Here is an 18,934-nt window from a genome sequence, read left to right as displayed (position 1 = left end):
TGCGCGTGCGGTGCGCGGGGGCGGCTCCCCCGCCCCGCCGCGGTCCCGAGCGGGGAGAAGCCGCCGCCAGCGCCGGGGAAAGGCGGTCATGGTGGGGCAGGGATGGTCCCGCTGAGGCACGGACGGCCCCGCCGGTCCGGCCCCATTGTTGCGGAGGCAGCGCGGCGGTTAATCTCCCGGTAATGCTCCGGACGGCGTGGGGCCGCGGCGGGGTGTTTGCCTGAGGGGAAGGGAAAGGAGAGGAAAGGAAAAGGGGGGGCACCTCATTCCTGGCGGCGGCGCGACCGTGCCTCTCCGGAGGTGGAGGAGAAGCGGAGCGAGGGAGAAGAGGAAACTTAGGGAGAGTTGGTTACTTTGGGGAAGCGGCCGGTTCCGCCAGCCCGCCCGGTAAAGCGCCCTCTTCCCCCCCCGCCCCGGGATCCCCCGCCTGAGGGGCGCGGGGGCTGGGGGCCCTTCCTCGGCGGGGCCCGGCGTCCTGCGGTGAAGTGCTGCCTCTCCCTCTCCCTGTGCCCCAGGAGGTGATCGGAGGAGCGGAGGAAGATGAATTCCCAGCAGCAGAGGATGGCCGCGATCGGGACGGACAAGGAGCTGAGCGACCTGCTGGACTTCAGCGCGGTAGGGTTCTCCCCGGCTCCCCTCGGGGCGGCGGGGGCGGCCTGGCGGGGCCCGCTCCGCCGAGTCGGACACCTGAACTTTGATGTAATGTCTAGACTGCCAGATTTAATACTGTAATGCCAGCTGGGTCAATTGGTTTAACTGGTTAAAATCAGGCTGACCCAGTGATGGCATAATCTAATAATTAACGTTTGTTAAGCTGGTGTGTGGCACCGGTACTTTAGCTTTTTTATTTTCTTTCTGTATTTTTTTTTTTTTTAACTAAGAGAAAAATGTGGGAGTTGTCCCTGCCCATGGCAGGGGGTTGGGACCAAATGATCTTTAAGGTCCCTTCCAACCCAAACCATTCTATGGAAACTTAATGCCCGTAAATGACAGAGGTTATTCATTGATAGTTTGTACAGTAATTTTGGCTTAAAAGATTATAGTTTTTTCTCTCTGATACTTTTAACAGATTTCAAAAAAGTGCTTGATTTTTAGACATAATAGAAAACTACTGCTTGTCAAAAGCTATCTTTATCCAGTGACTTTAAGCTCACAGATCAGCAAGAAATATTTTTAAGTAGCAACCTTTAAGATATAGGGCAATTTAATAGTTATATTAGTAGTAGGTCTCCGTGAATTTTTTTAAGTTGTTTATGTTCGTGTAGAAAAGTGTTATTTTAGTGGCATTAATAAACTGCAAGGAGTACATTAGCTTAGTGGTTTTATGGATCTAAACACGCATCTCGCATTCTGTTTATTTTCTAACAGAAAAATTAATCCAGTAATTGTTTTCTATTAACTTTTTTTTTCAAGTTTTCATTAATAATTTTGCATGGAGTTTCAAAGCCAGTTCAAACGCATTCTTTTTCTTGTTTTGCAGATGTTTTCCCCACCTGTTAATAGTGGGAAAACCAGACCAACTACGCTAGGAAGCAGCCAGTTCAGTGGATCAGGTAGGATGCATATCAGATATATAAAGTTCATGTAACTAGGTCTTGATGTTTTAGATTAGTCTTCATGTGCTCAAAGTGTGGTAATCTTTCATTTGTACATATTCATATAAGACATCCAGATTAATTAGAGATGTATTGTTTTGATCTGACTTCATAACACATTTTGTTAACTTTAACCACAGTTTTCCTCTATAGGCCCTTAGATGACTTGTTCCAGTACAGTGAAGGGTTAATTATCTCTAGTCTGAATGAAGTACAAGTTGTCTGTTTATCTAAGATGTTAAAAATGAATGGCGTTTTTTTTTTGTTTGATAAAAATCAAACCTACCTGTTCAACTGCAGTATCTCCTAGCCCCTGTATGAAAAGGGAAAACGCTTGAGTAAAATGCCAAATAATGAAATACTCTTGACTCAAGGATGGGTTTTAAAATGAAGTCCTTAAGTAAAATGTAAGGCTAATTCAGTTTTCTAGTACTGTGTAGTTCTCAAAGTCTTGACAAATAGATTTCTTTCCTGTTGGAGCTTTATCAGTGCCTTTGGAAAACAAGTAACTACGTTTATACGTTGCATGTCTTCTGTGGCTGCAACGTCTTTTCATTGAGGTCCACCTAATGGCTGTTTTCAGAGACTTCTTTAGCGAAGCCCTTAATAGGAAAGAAGTGCAATTTTTTTTAAGATGCGTTTCTATCGTTCTTATAAAGGCTGTATTTATTACTATTTACAAAAGAGAAACTGAAGTAACTTTTTGATAATGTGTTTTGTTCTTTTTTTTTAATGTATGCTTATTTTCTGTGAATACAGTGAAGTGATATTTATGTTTTTATGAATACAACAAAGTGATGTTTGTGTTTGTAGGTAATGTTAATGAAAATAAATTTTAGAATGGCAGTAGAGGAGTGAAGCGATTGCTTGAAGCTGTGCAGTAACACCGCCTATTTGCCTCTTATGTTGTCACAGCTCGTACTTTGAGAGTCCAAATGGCACTTTGCATTTCAGTGACACTGGATTTTTTGTTTTTAAAAGCACTTTAAAACTTCTGAATTGTGTAATTTTGTAAACTCTTCGGAGATGATGTCCCACATTTAATTTAATGAAAATATGTAGCAAATCTTGTAGTTGTAGTATACTTGAAGAAGCTTTTTAGTGTTTCTCACATAAAATATAGAAGTGGTTTTGGCTTGCTCTTTGAAGGTATGTCAGGTTTAAATTATTGGCAATAGTAAGGCATCAGATCTGTATACAATGGAGTTAATATTTTTCTGTTTTTTATATTCAAGACAGTTGTTTCTCAAAAGCTTGTCCTAAAAGACATTCAGGCAGCTAAAACTTATTGCAGGGAGCACAGCCCGAGCATCTTGTCCCCCTTTTTCCCTTGCTTTTCCTGAATAATCTTCTGTTGAATAATAAAGCTTTCATTTTTACTTTAGCTCTTGGATCAGTCTTGGTAATGTGGCTTGCCCTATTTGTAGGTAATGTTTCCCCTTCTTTCCTTGGATGGCTCAGAAGAAGGGAGGATGCCAGAATACTTGGCCTTTTGGGATAAACAGTGTTAACGACTCCTTGAATTTCTTTACCAATATGGTATATCATCACATAGATACCAATCGTGAGCAATACACTGCACCTTTCAAACAAGCTACAACCTTAGCTGAATTCCCGTTGGAAAAGAGAATGGTTTATAGTTCTGGGTTTTCATTCAAAACATTTCTAGTTGTAGAGATTTACTGGTTAGTGGGATTATACGTCCTAATTCTCGTAATGTTATGACCTAAGGCTTGACCTAGGGGGATTACTCTGCAGGAGTGAGAGGTGACAAATTTCTGTATTAGTTGTGTTCTGAGTCAGTGTTAAGTGTTGTAGAAAGACCATGTTAAGATCATTGACGAAGTTTTGGCATTTATTTTCTAGAAGCTTCAATTTTTTGAAAACTTTTTTTTTTTACTCCTAGACGCTACTCTTTAAAGAGAAACACGAGAGGTATTTATTCCTTTGAGCTATCTAGTACTGAAAAGCACAGTATGCATGAATTCCTAAAAGTACTTTAAAAATTTTTTCTTTAAATCTGGAATGATGTTACCTTTTACAGAGACTTGCTGCGATTTTGGTGGCAATTACAGAAATGAAGCTTTTTTCAGTATCTTTCCTATTAGACTCAGTTGTTTTATTCTTCTGATGTCCTTATAAGCATACTAAAGGGAAATGTTTTCCTTTTCTTAGTTGGAATAAGAATGTGTTTATTGTTTGTTTTTATAGAGCCCCCTTTTTCTCATTTAAACTTTAAATAAAAGAACAAAGCTGAAAACACCTTCCCTGCCCTGCTACAACCTATCAGTGGCTGGAGATGCAGCCTAATGGCCCCCAATAAGTAGGTGAAAATCAATTGCTTGTCTGCCTGGCTCTTAAGACTGTATATTTCTGATTAAGAAATATATTTCTGATTATTTCTATATAAGTCTGATTCAGAAGGCTCATGATGCCTTTTCCTTGCCATCCCCAGGCCCCCAGTTTAAGGACAAATTAGTTTCTATTCAAGAATGGTTGAGTTCTATTTGTTTTTCAGGTGTGGCTCTGTGAAATGTTGGAAATACTGGGGTGTATGTTATTAATTCTGATGCAACAAGCTTAACCTGATTCAATTCTGCAATATTTCTGTTGATTATGCTGTAAAAATACGTGTTTAATTGGGCTGAATAAACAAAATAGCTAATGTGACTGATATCTATAATTTGTGATATTGTCATGGATTAACAGATGAACATTGTGTTTTGGTTAAAAGAAATCTAAAGTCTGGTGTTGAGGCAGGCTTGATTTCTACAGGTCAATCAGTTATGAATGAAAGCTGCAGATGAAATAAGTGAACTAATCTGATATATCCTAGTATCTTATGACAGTAAGTCCTGTAAGCTGCTGATAAAGTCAAATAACTTGGTCAGACTACTGGTGAAAATAAACATATTGGCAAAGTAACGTGATATGTAAGTCACTGAGTTAAGCCACAAAATATTCCTTGTCATACCTGTTGTAATTACCTCTTGTTTAAAACAACTTCCCATTCTTTTCTCCTCCGAAACCAACTTGTGAAGATAAAACCATTTCTGTCTTAGAAATCATTACGGGAGAAGGCAAAGGTCAGAGATATGCTCTGCTGGGCTTTTTAATCAGGCAATTTTGTAGATTTTATTTGAAATGAAAATTTTCTATGTTGCTCCTATGGTTAATAGCAGTGTTTATGAATTACAGTGAAGTTCTGCATTGTTTTCCTTTTGTCAAAACCACAAAATATATGCCTATACAAACCTGCATGCCCATTGCCCTTTATTTATTACAATAACTCCATTAAAATCCAGAGTATTCAGGGGCCTGCCATAGGCAATAATAGTGCAATTTTCCTAAGGTTACTAGGAGGTCAATTTCAATTTTTCCTCTGATTGAAATTTTTTTAATCTCAAGTGTGATACCCTAGAATAAAACCCTTTTTTTCACTTTTGCAAAGAACTACTTAGATGTTAAAGAAGAATGTGTCTGAGACTATATTTTCCTATGTGGCTTACGAGCTTCGATTTGTCTGACCTCCTCATTGTACCAATAGCGTTATTTTTGCGTGTGGCTGTGCGTGTACATATGCAAGGTATCAGTCAAAAAGCTGAAGTGAGATGATGTAGTGTCTACCAGAAAACAAAGTGGTGAGAATTTCAAGAGGTACACTTCAGGAGCTAAATCATCAAAATATGACACTTCTCTTGATGCTAAGATTCCTCTGAAGTTCATGAAAAACAAGTACGTGTTTGTGTGTGGACAGCTTTGGGCACAACTCTTGTGTGTTCCCAGACATTCCTCGTACTAGACCTACATGCAAAAAAACTTCTGAATGTGTCTAGAATGTCTAGATATCCATTTTTTATTGGTTTTGTCCCTTGTTATTCAAATTCAGCAGGCTGACCTGTCCATTTCTGTCTGCTAATATACTGGGTTTGTAAGGAATGGATTGGGATAGGCCACTAATTAGTGGCTTGATGCAAAGACCATTTAAGTTGATAGCCTGCTATTAACCTGAGTGTCCCTAAATTAGGGCTATGTGTCTTGAGACTGGACACAATGGCAATTCTTTAGCAGGTCTATTAGGTTTCCAAACAGTGTTTCCAAAAATAGCAAAACCTGACTTGATTACTGTTTGTCAGTCCCCTGAACTTTTGTTTCCTTTTTAGTTTTGCATCAGCAGTTCCTTGTAAAACAGACAAACAACAACCCCCTCTCCCCCCACCTCAGCACCCCCCTCCTAAAAAAAAAAAACTTGGGCGAGTTACTTGGATGGGCAATGTTTTAAATGCAGTGTGCGTTGATCTATTGCAAGTGTTGGAAAAGAAAAGGCACTGTTAACTTTGACAGCCAAATCACAGCTTGGAGAAAACTGCAGAAAGATGAAACTTTTTGTGTATGCAAGTCAGTATTTTCAACCTTTCAAAGTACAGTATTTTTTCTTTTTATCAGAACTATGATTCCGAAGAAGAATCAGCTCTCCGATATCATTCTTCATGTGTTTCTGGTGCAGTCTCCCATTTGAGGTGCAGGAAATTTCTAGTGCCTGCTTCTAATCCCTGAATTAAGGGGTTGATGAGTGGTCTCCTGTAGTCCCATAGCTTGGTGTTAGATCATGACAGACTCTTTTAAATTTAAAAAAAAAAAAAAAAAGTAGAAGGCCTATATTTCAGGGATTTGATCTGTATTTCTGGTTTTGTCATCTAAAGCATGTTATGATCCTGTGTGTTTTTGTTTGCTGTTCAAAAGAAGATAAGCTTATTGTGTATTAAATGCTAGAAGTCTAGGGTGGCCTGCTAAAATAAACATTAGGTCACACAGCTATGTGGCTTTTTTATTATTTTTATTTTTAATATCTAGTTTGCCCTCTAGCTCTATTGAAAGTGAACCAGCAGACCTGGTAACCTGGTATTTCTTCTTGCATCTAAAAGGGGTGTTAAATTTAGTCCTTTTCTGAAGTGCCAGGGAAGAGTTGTAGATGCCTCATGCTTGAAAGCAAAAAGGTATCTGTAGCTTCTTTCCCCACTAGTTGTTTGTAGGAGAGATTCGTAAATTACCCTTCAAATGGGCCAAACCCAAGTGAGCTGAAGATTTCAGTCTGGATCCCTCACAAATTGCATTTAGAAACATGGAAGGGTGATACAGTGCTAGTAAATACATGACTGCAGGCTGCCTGTTGGCAGCTACTGTCTCACTGTTGCCGTCTCTTTTCCTCCTCTCCTTTCCTTGCCTTTGGAACGATAAATTATCAGACACTTACTCCATGAACAGTCTTGAAAAGTACAGCATAAAGAGGGGCTAAGTAACTGCTTCCATATTTCTGTTTAAGAAAGATGAGGGGGGAAAAATGCTAGACAAACGGAGGGCACTGATAACCCAACTTTAAAGCAGGCAGTCTCTCACAAAGTGTTTGTGGGTCATGTGGATATTGAGTTTTTTGTGATTTAAAAAAAAAAAAATAAAGGAAGAAAAAAGGCGAAGTTACTGGAACAGGTAGGTGTTCTGAATCTAGCTTGGTGCACAGATAAGTAGATGTTTGTCCGTCATTGCTGTTGGCTATGGTTTTGAAATGGCTGTTATCACTTAAGGTGATGGTATGATCTGCGTGTCAGTTGGTCAGAAATTCCTCGCTGTCTTCCCAATAGCTAATTTTAGAATTTTTAGTAGTGTTTGGCCTATCTTTTTTTTTTTTTTTAGAAATACACTTGACACTGATAATAAGGGAAACTGTAGCTTTTGCTGTATTGGCCTGTAGAAAGCATTATTTCAAAAAGTTAATCTCTTATTTCCAGCAGTTAGTTTTCCCTGGGTAAAGGCAGCGATGTGATCGCTGTGTTGACAAGCACAGCATCTAACTTTCCATCCCTAGATAAATGTTTCAGAAGGCAAGGGAGATCTTTGCAGTGTTATTTCTGGTTGGCTTAGGAAGGTCTGGGGTGGCAGTATTGCCTTGTCTGATGTGGAACTACCCGGGATGGGGCACCTCCCACCACCACCCTCCACCCCAGCCAGTAGCTCTTTGATCTGCCAAATTTTTCTGAGCTGCTGTAAGCACTGAAGAGTATCCAGATGCTTTGGAGAGTGGTTGTAATGGCCCGTGGGAAGGAATATGGTTTGGAATTGCCTGTTGCTGTATTTTTGGATTTGCACAGAGAGCAGTGTTGATATAAATGTAAATGCAAAAAAGGACTAAAGGTTTGGGTGAAGTGAAGGAAGAATCCCAAAGAGAGACAGAGGAGAAATTGCATGTTAACTGAGGAATTCCTTTTCTTTAAAAAGAAGTATAAATAAGGTTATTACATATTTGTGTATTCTTTAATGGCAGCTGAACTTGTACTAAGTCCCTTAATCACTGTACAACTTTTATTATGTCTGTAGCTTTTGCTAAGGTTTGGGGGTTTTTTGGTTTTATTTGTTTGTGATCTCTTTTTGGTCTTTGGGAAGGGAATTTCATGTTAAAAGCTTGTCATTCATACATACATGCCAAAGTTCCCCTTCCACCCGCTTCTTTCCAGCTGTCATACAAAGAGGACTTAACCCCTTAGCCATTTTGCTGTCAGGTTGGTGTGACAGTTGTTTTGTCTTGGGTAATTTTACTTTATCCATAGTTGCACCTATAGATGCTGTTATATGAATTTCTATTAATCTGCTGTATACTGTACCATAAACTTGGTAAACTGTATTTTCTTTAAGTTGCTAAAGGTATAGTGTAGTTTTTCATGGTTGAAAATTGTATTTAGTTATTTATGAACAAAAGAATGCATAAGACACAACTGGAGTACCATATCACTTAGTTATGATTGGAGTTTGTGATAACTCTTTTTAAAATTGAAAGACGTGCATAAACTTGAGTGGTTTACTGGACCTTGAGCTGGCTGATCTTGACTGTGGAGGGGTAGGTTGTTGGTGTTTTTTTGTTTTTTGGTTTTTTTTGTAAACTAATGTTGAAGTATTATGTTTTTGGGTAATAGCATTGAGCTTTTTTAGAAGCTCTATAAAATTTCTTAAATTATCTGTAGATCCAGATGTGTCTACGTGATATAATAAATAAATCTTCTATTGTAAATTTCCTTCAAAATAAATATTAATTTATGACATTTGAAATTTCAGTTTCAATAAATCATTACTTCACTGAATAAAGTATGTTCTTGAAAAAGCTTTTTATAGAGGCATTGTCTAATTTAATGTGTTACCACTTCTTTAGAAGTGTGTAGCAAAACTTGATTAGTTTTTTATGTTCTCCTGTGAGGAAGTTACTAAATTTAAATAATAAATAAAGAAATAAGAAAAGGTACTATTCTCTTCTGCATGTGAATTACTAGACGGGGATTGTTGCTGAACACTCACAACTAGTTTTAAATTGCATATGCGCCTTAATCACTTTTTTTTTTTGTTATTAAGCATTGTAAGAAAAGGGGGGGAAGGTATTATTTTAGCACATGATTATTTTTCTAAGGATAGGAAAAATATTTTTAATCTCTGTTTTTTTCTGTCTTAAGTAGTGATGGCCACTCCTTCAATTTGTTGGGTTTTTTATTAATATGAAAGTTTAGAAGTCCCCAGTTCTATTGTATCCTCAACCTGATGATTTGGAAGTACTTGTGGACTTTTTAAATACTACAATCCATTATTTACTAGTGGTTGTAGGGGTAAGGTTTTTTTTTCCCTCTTATGAGTCTAAGATGAGATAATGATAATTTTTTATTAATGTCTTGAATGGATGCCTTGTTTTTTTCAATTGTAAGACAAAGCTGTGTTTGTAAACGCAACATTCCAAAACATAAAGGACGTACTTTTTTGGTGAAGATGTTAACTGAATACCAAGAATGATCAGAAAGAGTAGCTTTTGTTATATTTAATAATATGTCACTGTCTTCAGAGGATAATCAGGCTAAAATGTACCCAATCAATCTTTAGGACTTTGTTAGATTCTTCTTGTATGCTAGGGATGTGATTTTTTTGTTGTTGTTGTTGTTTTGTGAAGACAAATCTTAATTGCTTTAACTTAAATAAACTTCATGTTGTTACTGATTTAATGCAGAAAAATCTTGCTTGATCACATCAAAATAGTTGGTGCTGGTGTTTTAAAGAAGCACTTGGAGTAGGGGGTGGAAGAGGAAGAGACTTGATAAGAAGGGTTTACTTTCCAGCCCTGTTAGTAGGGTAGTGCTCTCTAGGAATGCTAGTAAAACCTTAGTATAAAACTAAGTAAGGTTTGTCTTGGACAGGAAAATTGTACATTTCGTATTAGTGCTATGGAAAGCTTCAAAAACTGCTCATGCTATAGAATTGCGTTTGAAAAGGAAGGTTAAAAATGTACATTTCTGGTATTACACACAGTTTCTCTTTATTGGCAAGTGGAAAATAAGTAGATGTTTTTCACATAGAGGTGATACTTTTGAAGAATAATTTTTTTTCTGAAGTAAATCTGGTTTATTGCGGTGGACCTGATTTCTTGCTCCTGAAGTTCTACAGAGATTGCCCATATTGTTTTTTGTAAGCATGTGAGATGTTTGGTATGCTTTTCAAGTCTGTTTTCTGGGAATTGCAGACTCGTTTTTTCTGTAGCAGTTGTAGCTGCAGGAAGGGTGGTATCTCTGTCTTTATCAGGTTGTTAGTTACGTGGAGTTCTAGTAGTAAGTTGAATCACTTGCTTTTGCTGTTCTCCTTTCACTTAACGTGAACAAAATCCAGGAAGCATTTTGTTTGTGCTTTGTTTCTGAAAGAGCTATTTGCCGCTGCTGAAGATAAAGCAGTGGTAACATGGAGAAACTTCAGTTGGAGTTTCATATACAAGTGTATCCTGAGCTACATTTTAGATGGTGTATTTTTTTTTGCCCTTCTTACATAAAAAGATAAATAGGCAGAACTAATTGTTAGAAAAACATACCTAGTAAAACAAAGTCCAAATTTGGTCATTTCTAGTTCTGTATGCTCCGTGGGTAAAATACCAATGAATATCAGACCACAAATGTGTACATTCTGTGTATTAAATAGAATTGAGTTTAAACCAAAGTTTACCCTTAATTCAGTATAAAAAAAACCAACTTTGTATCGTTACCTGTTGTCTGTATTTATTCTGTTTAGAGCATGACCAAAATATATTGCTAATTTTAATATATATATATATATATATATCATTGTCTTTGGAGAGGGAATTGATTTGTAGTCCTCCCATCTTCTTCCATGTTTAGGTTTTACAGACAAAATCTTTAGTGTATTGAATGATTCCAAGTCTTAACTAAAATAAAAACCGAATCCACATTGGTGATTTTTGTATGTACTGTCTGCATTTTTAACATCTACCTAAAAGTCCAAAGTAAACTGTTTTTTTTGAACTTGAATGAGGCAGTAAGAAGGGAACCAGACAGAATTGGGGAAATATAAAACTGAGTGTGATTCATACTTATTTGCATATAATGTATGAGTAAAATGTAAAGAGTTTAGTTTAAAATAACATTGCTTTGCAAACTTGGTTTCTCTAGTTCTGTGGGAAAACATATTTAAAGGCTAAAAGAATAAATCCATAAAGTCATTGAATTTTGCAGTTTGCATGCTGCAAGGATGGTGTATAACCAAAGAGCTCTTGAATTCTCTACTGTGTTGCATTAGTGTTAGTGGGATGCTGTGGAGATACATTAGGATTTTCTGAAGTGTATTTATTTTTAGTCTTCTGTAGGAGAATGGAATTCATTGTTTATATTTTTATTTTTTGTTTATTTGTATGCAAGATACTATTGTCTTGGTGTTATCCCAAAAGCTATTGTGGCTACTTTGTGAAATGATTAAACCAGACAGCTTCGCTTGTAGGACAAACATTTTTTATATTGTGATATTTCGATGATTTTCAATGCGACACCTATCCCGTTCCAGTTTCTTTATGCAGCAACTTCATGAGTCATAATCCTTGCAAAAGAACACAGCTTAAAATAATCACTGATTGTTTCTTTGCAATTCTATTCACTGCCCACTGCAAATAAACAAGAGCAGCAACAACAATATCATTTAATCCTTTAATGTTTGCTTTTGACGTGCAAAACATTCGCTTGTAATAGAGAAGTAATCCATAAGGAGGGTAGCTGCTCTTTCATCTTCCTGAATGCTAAATGAAGCCAAGGCTTTTATGAAGAGATGGTGATTTAATGAAGATGACCGAGTTTTGGAGTAATGAAAAGCTTTTGTATATTTCTAAAAATGATCTGTGGTGCTTACTACTGCAGAGTTCAAATGGCTGTATTTTGTGGTGCGTCTGTGTGAGATTAGCTCTTGTGATGCATAGATGCAGGGTGATGGTTTGGGAAAAGAAAAATTTTTCCTTAAGTTTGATTTTATAAAAGAAATGCTCATCTCTGCCACTTCATGTGTATAAATGCATGCAATGTCAGACTTGTGTTCTCTGCTCTGTGTAATGCTTTTATTTTGGTAACCTTGAAAATATCTCTGATATCGTATTCCCTTGCCAGAGGACAGTAATAAGCACACACAAAAAATGGAGCATGAGCTTTGTCAATATTACTTATAACAGGAACATCTGAATTAGATATTTTTCTTGTAAGTGCTTAGAAGATGCTGAATTTAAAAAGCTTCTCAACTGAGAAAACCCCCAACAATCTAACCAAAAAAACCCAAATAAAAAACTTCCCAAAGCCACAAACCCCACTAAAACCCAAATAAACCAAAACCCCATCTTTTTTCCCTTTCAGTTGTTCATTTCATTCGTTTATTTGGAGTATTTTTAAAATAATATGTATTATTATTACTTGCAAAACAACCTAAATAATGCCTAGTACTTCAAAAGGAAGCAGTGAGAGGATTTTAGGCACAGGAAACCATATATTCTCCAGAGTGTATTCTCCCAACAGACTTTCAGACTTCCACGAAGCAGTGCAAGGGCCTTTTATTTTCCCCTCTTTGTAAGTCAACCTCTGTGAAGTGGAAGTAGTCAACTTCTATAGAAGTTAAGTTAATCTTTTTTCTTCCACCAAGATTTTAAAGAAGGTTGTCACTCTTTACAAGAAGTTTCTACTTGTTTGTTAGTCTTCAGCATGCGAGGGCTGTAGTGTACGACCAGAACTAATCTTAAAGGTTGCCAAACTATTTTTGGGTTGCCAGGAACGTAAAGAATGCAACCACGTTGTTACATTTTCCTTTGTGTTACGGGAAAGATATATCTGACCATCTGTGGTGAATGAACTTAGGTGAGCAACAACAAGCTGGATTTTGTCTACTTCTTGAAAACTGTCTTGTAATAGAAGTGCAGAAATGGATATGTAACCTAAATTTCCTTTTTATCCTTTTTAATGGCTTGAATTACTGGCTACTGCCTATATAGTAGCGTACAAACTCTTACTAGTGTAAGAGTGATATAGATATGGGATGGATGCTTAGAACTCTACCTGTTAGGTGAATACTTTTCAAGACTTGTCAAAGCTTTGCATTCATGAGTACATTTCTTGGTAGAAGGCGAAGTATTGTAACAGATTGCATTATTTCTATTTATTTATTTATTTTTTAGAGTAAAGCAGTAAAACTGAAGTTTATATTTATGTATGTCTGTTATACTCATGAAACCTTTTTTTTTTTTTTTTTTTTTTCCCCAAAGATACTTGTTGAGTACTGAATAACAGCTTCAGCCTACTTATTTACTATGCACTAATGCTTCCTTTTTCCTTTTCCCCCATCATGTTGGGGGAAGTTGGCATTAGAGAAGGGGTAAATGCCTTTGTATGGGAGATGCTGTGTCATGCAACTTATATTCGATGCCAATGGTTATATTGCTTTTGGCTTTTAAGTCAATGGCATTTTTTTCTCCTAGATGCAGCTATTTATTTGTAGGTAATGTAAATGGCCTGTAAACTATCATCAAAAATCCTGTTTTGTACCTTATATTTCTGCAAGTGGAAAATGGTGTGTGTATAACAGTGTGACTTGTGCTGCAGTGAGGACTCAGTCAGAGTTTGGCCATCTCTCATGTGTGTGTCATAGGTTTCCTCCGAATTGGATACTGGAGAACATGCTGTTGCCATAGCAATGAAAGTCCTTTTGAAGGCAGGATTCTTGGCAGAGCTGTTGCATCTCCTGAAGTGCTTGGTGCATTGATCCAAAAGTACCTTGTCAGCATTAGCACATAGCTGTAGTGAAGAGTGGGAAGTATAGATTCCTTTAAAATACATTGTTTTCGTCTTTTCACAGCTAATTGTTGGTTGAACCCCTGTCTATAAAGCTGCAGCTTTTAAAAATCTTATGCTGTGATCAATAATTATATTTAACATCCTTAGCTTGAATGCATACATAGATTGAGCTGTCGTAACAGCTAAGTAGTGTTTATAACTAAAGTATCACTGTGTGACTTTCATAGTTTCCTACATTACTTGTCCCTTTTAGTACTTCGAAAATACGTTTTTAGAGTTTCCTCCATGATTTTGGTTACTGCAAAGCAGTTATGAAAATACACTGCTGTATTTGTAATGCTTTTCAACTTTATATTTTCCTTTTTTCTAAGTAAAATGGTTACCTTGCTCCCATATTATTTATATTGTAGAACCCTAAATGTGACACTGATGGGGCAGAATCACTTGTGTAGTTCTGTATTTATTTGGAAAATATACCTTACCTAGGATCAACAAACATGGATAGGCCTTTGTGTATAAGTGTATAAATATTTCTTCCTCAGAGCGTGTTTTTGTTATCAAATTAAGTAAAAGCTGTGAATTTCTTGTGTCCCATCAGGTATATATGTTTGGTTTTTTTTGATACATGATGTTTTCTTCCCCAAGATTCAGTGTAGCAGTTCAGAGGCAACATGTATAGCACAGATGCTCTGGACAGCAGTAACATCCATTTCTACATGTGCTGTGAGGATGGAGTTGATTAATCTTTTCATTATTTAAAAAGATCAAACAATTTTTAAACTCATGAAAAGAAAGGAAAAGTGAAAACTTGTCTAAGTCTCCAGGAGACAATTAATGTGATTAACACTGTACAGTGTATTCTTTCACGTGGACTGGGATTTCCATGTTTAAGAGTTTGTTTATTAACAAAAGAGTCTCTAAAATAGAAGAATTTAGAAGTTACCCATATAGCTAGCTCCATCCTTCGCAGCTTTTTCTGTAACATAGTCTTTAGCTTTATCATTTTCTCTGAAATAGTAGATATAGATGAGAATTAAATAAACACTTAATTCTTTTTTTTTTTACCGAATTAAGGAAGAATGAAATAATACTTGTACTTGGAAAGAACTTTCTGCCTGCTGTAGCAGATGTGTGCGTGTACCATCCTAGTGATCTTTTTGTTTTGCTTGGGTTTGTTTTTTGATCCCTGCCCCCTCTTGCCCCTTTCTGTGTGTAGGGAAGCAGCATAGCCTTGGGTTGCCTTGGCCCTGGGGAGTGTTACTGAGCTGCTGCTCTAAGCAGTTTCGACAGGACGTGTTACTTATGGTTCCTACATGCGTTGGTCTAACCTGGGTAGACAAGTCGTGGCTGGTGTAAGTGACCTTGGTGTGGTGACCAGATCCTGTACCAAGGAGAGGTCAGCATTGATTCCATGGAGAGTGTGAACCAAGGGAATTAGACTCTGCAAGGTGTCTGCTTGTTGTTGTTTTCCCTTTTTAAGCAAATTTAATGCTGCATCAGCAGACATGTGTGCTGAAGCTCTCCTCCTATCCTTGGGAATGAACTCAACATTAATAACACAAATTCTCTCTAACTGTTTTGCCAGTTGGTCCCAAGTCATGTTTGGGGAAAAAAGGTCTTTCACAGTTAATCTTTGAGTCAATTAACACTGATTGAGTAGGCAGTGGTTTTGGGATTGTTGCAATAGGTTCACTGAAACACACTGAGATAAGATCATTGTCTTCTGAATATGTAAGTATGTATTGATACTGGCCTGATTTCGTCAGGCTTAGCAAAGATAACATTTGAAATGAGTTTAGTATTAGAAATTAGGTATTTATCTTTTGAAATTCTAATTCTGAGAGGACTTTCTACTTGGAGGGCTGAATCTAAAATGAAATGAGCAGCTCATGTAATCCATGTAAGCAAGCTTCTGTTTTGAGGTATTCAATACTTTTCAATATCCTCTGGTTTTGTTTCCATCTATGCTACTGTTTTATCAGATCTGTTAAATTACGGGAGTATGGAATTCTCAATTATGAACAAAATGCAAAATTCTCAAAGTGTGAATTTTCTTTGTCTTAATGATTTTTTTCCCTGCAAATTCATATCTAGAAATTAACTAGGAATAGCAAATTCCTAGGACATACTATTACTCACTTTGTACTTATAGCTGTTATTTTTGTAATTTAAATAAGCTAAAGCAGGCATTAATATCTCCATCAAAAACTTTTGCCAAGATTATATTATTGCACAATGAAGAGAGGATAATCTTGAGTTTTAAAGGACATAGCTAGGAGGCAAAATTTCTGTCCATATCTTGCTTCATAGTTCCCATGTCCCTTTGAGGAACTGTTTGGTTTTTTTTCTTTTTTTCTTTTTTTCTTTCTATTTTCCGGTTTCCTCAGCCGTAAAATGAGGGCTAATGTTCACACTGTAGAAGAGACAGTGTTTTTCAACTTCCTTTGTTCAGGGAAGTGGTCGGCTTGGAATGAATTAATAGGAATAACTTCATATGACCAAAGCAGAGTTAAATTAGCTTGCACATATTTTCAGTGTTAATATCCACGCCTCCTTTTTGTATATAATTTCTATGTCTCCACTTGTGCAATCCAATATTTTACTTGTGTTGATAAAATGTTGGGATTTTTCTTTTTCTATTCAGTTCTTGCTGTATCTAATGTACAGCTTTTAAAATGTGAGTCCTGTTATTTGAAAATGTGGAAATTGTAATTTGAGTCTAGGACTCAACGTTCTAGAAACTGTTTCAGCACACCTCCACAGATTACATATGCTTCTCATTTGTGTAAATTTTATTTGAATCTAATTCAAATATGAAAGCGCAGATAAATACATTTGCCTAAATTTCTTTGAGAAAGAGTTACTAGTCTAAAAAGGTTTCCTAATACATAAACAGAAAACAACCCTGTCCATAGCTATCCTTTGTATTTAATGGATTAAATTCACTTTGACAGCTGGATATATGTACCAGTGTCTAGCCTATGGCCATGATCTAATAATCATGGATATGGTAACAAGTCGTCTAAAAAGATTCAGTAATCAAGTGGTTTTTTTGACAAAACCTACTCTGACTGAAACAAGCAATGAGGCTGTGTTAAATGTGACTGCATTTGCTACTCTGCCTGTATTCTGAATACTTAATAAATACCCTTTGGGATGTCATAGACAGAACCATTGCTTTACAGAGATGGAAAAGCTAATTGTGCTACAGCAGTGTGTGTTTTAAAGTTATGAAACAAATTTGATCTAACCTAATGATCGTGAAGAACTTAGTTTCAAAACATTAATTTCTCTTTCCCCTGAAGTGCTTTTTAACTTGTTTGCTTCTTCTGTCATAAAAATAGTTGTATACCATTAAATAGAGCCTTTTGTGAAATACTCAATTCTTATATCATAATTCTGGTATGTGAGGGGAAGTTTAAGAAGTACTGATGAGTAAATACATGTCAAAAGGGAAGACTTCAAGAGCTACAGATGTTTTGAAAACAAATACTTCATTACACACCAATGGTGTGCTTTGGTCTCAATTACCTTTGGCTAGTAAAACCAACATTGTACGTAAATATCCTGTAAGAGAAAAACAAAGCCTTGGCTCTTAAACAATTCTTTGTAATGTGAAATTAAACTAGTGTATTTTGCCAAGCTAGCATGTTACGACTGTTGTTTTATACTTGGTGCTAGCTTTTGGAGAGAAAAAAAGCTGCTTTACATTCCATAAATCTCAGCAAAATCAACCAGGTTAGGATAAAGCCAACAAGTGTATAAAAAATTCTAACTTTATTTTCTCTTCCTTTACTTTGAATAGAATTTCTGATAGAACTATCAGGAGCAATGTTTTAGAAAACACTGAAGAGGAAGAGTGTGTGAACCAATTTAAAGAATTAAGTTTTCCTTTAGGAAGGTGACTTAACTTTTCACCCCAATTTATAGGTCACATTTCAGCAAGTTCTGAACGTGATACTTGTTGCGATGCTCTTTTCTGGTTTGTTTGTTGGGGTTTTTTATTATTTTTTGAATCATTTTCTACTTTCTCATCTTTTTATAACTGATTTGAGGTACTTATTTTTAAACCTCACAACAGTTTTTATGAGAAGTAGGATGTTTGCACTGCAGCTTGCCTTTGGGGAGACACAGAAAGCTGGGGAAATCAGGAGGCACAAGTAACTTCTGGGGGAGCCCAGGAGATTGATCCGGTTGAAAGTGTTAGTGTGGGAAAGTCATTTGCTTTTCCACGTGCCTGATGTGCAAGAAATTTTAGGGATTCTTACCACTTTATTTGTTGTTAATGTGCAAGGTATACATTTGATCCTTCACTGTTTTGTCACTGTAGATAGATGTTTTCTCCAGCTTGTTGATGAGTATTTGTCTGAGTTTAGTGGTAATGACACAGAATATGAAAGCAACTTTCATATTTGTTTTGGCAGGGTTGTGTTATCCAAAAACTCAGAACAAAAGCTTAAAAGCATCAACATTTGTAAAGAGTCGTGTTCAACTTTGAAGCTGGGAAATAAAGAACTGTACTACTCTGCTCTTGGTGTTCTTCATGCAGGTGTTCACGTCCGTACCACTAGTCTTCTGTTCTTGGTTTTGGTGGTTGGGGGTGTCTTTGCTCTGGCCTTGATCTGGTGTACTTCCTGATTTTTGAATTAGTTCTTTTTAATATAAACTTAGTTCTCAATTCCAAGGAAAAATAAAGATGGACTGTTACAGAATTATTGTTTTTTTGTAACAGTTTGTTAGTGGTGCTGCTTTTAGTAGCAAGTATCCATGTTATAATTAAAACTTTTTTAATGCCATTGGGTAGCAAGAAAACCAGTAAAGTTAACTTCTTGCACAAAGTAGATTTCAGTTTGTCTGGTTGTTCAGTTGATGTTTAATTTTTTAAATTTTATTTGGTCATTTGCATTGTCCTGGTCTGCTTCTAGGAGCATGTGATTCCTCCAGGCATTTGTACAATATGAAGCAAATGAGAGCCAAGTCCTGAACACTGTATTCTGCGTTCTCTGTTTCGGTTAATCTTTCTGATGTGTCTTGATAGACAAATTCTCAGGGACAGTTCAGTAACTTTCATTGCTGTTCCTGCTGCTGTGATTTTTTTTTTTTTTTTTTTGATACAGTGGTGTTTTGCAGAAATGATAGTTTCTGTGTGTGTACAAGAAAAGAGTACATGATACAGGGAGTGGTGTGGACATAAGAATAGTGACTGTGTTCTGC

The 18,934-nt window shown here is 36.7% G+C and overlaps 1 protein-coding gene across 6 annotated transcripts in view; it reads left to right on the top strand.

Moving 5' to 3' along the window:
• The first annotated feature begins 32 nt into the window (after positions 1 to 32).
• Positions 33 to 18,934, top strand: part of TCF12 (transcription factor 12) — a 171,707-nt gene continuing 152,805 nt past the window's right edge. For 4 of the 6 annotated variants that reach the window (XM_014944367.1, XM_014944366.1, XM_014944364.1 and 1 more), the window contains exons 1-3: positions 34 to 179; positions 516 to 615; positions 1,481 to 1,553. In XM_014944367.1, the coding sequence (XP_014799853.1) occupies positions 541 to 615; positions 1,481 to 1,553 (148 nt within the window). In that variant the 5' untranslated portion in view covers positions 34 to 179; positions 516 to 540. Of the gene's footprint in view, positions 180 to 515; positions 616 to 1,480; positions 1,554 to 18,934 lie in introns of all 6 variants that reach the window. The other 2 variants (XM_014944368.1, XM_014944365.1) reach the window with 1 other exon arrangement.

The sequence above is a fragment of the Calidris pugnax genome, unplaced genomic scaffold (assembly GCF_001431845.1).
Source record: "Calidris pugnax isolate Ruff unplaced genomic scaffold, ASM143184v1 scaffold70, whole genome shotgun sequence".
NCBI lineage: Eukaryota > Metazoa > Chordata > Aves > Charadriiformes > Scolopacidae > Calidris > Calidris pugnax.
This window is presented reverse-complemented; position numbering and strand designations above follow the sequence as displayed.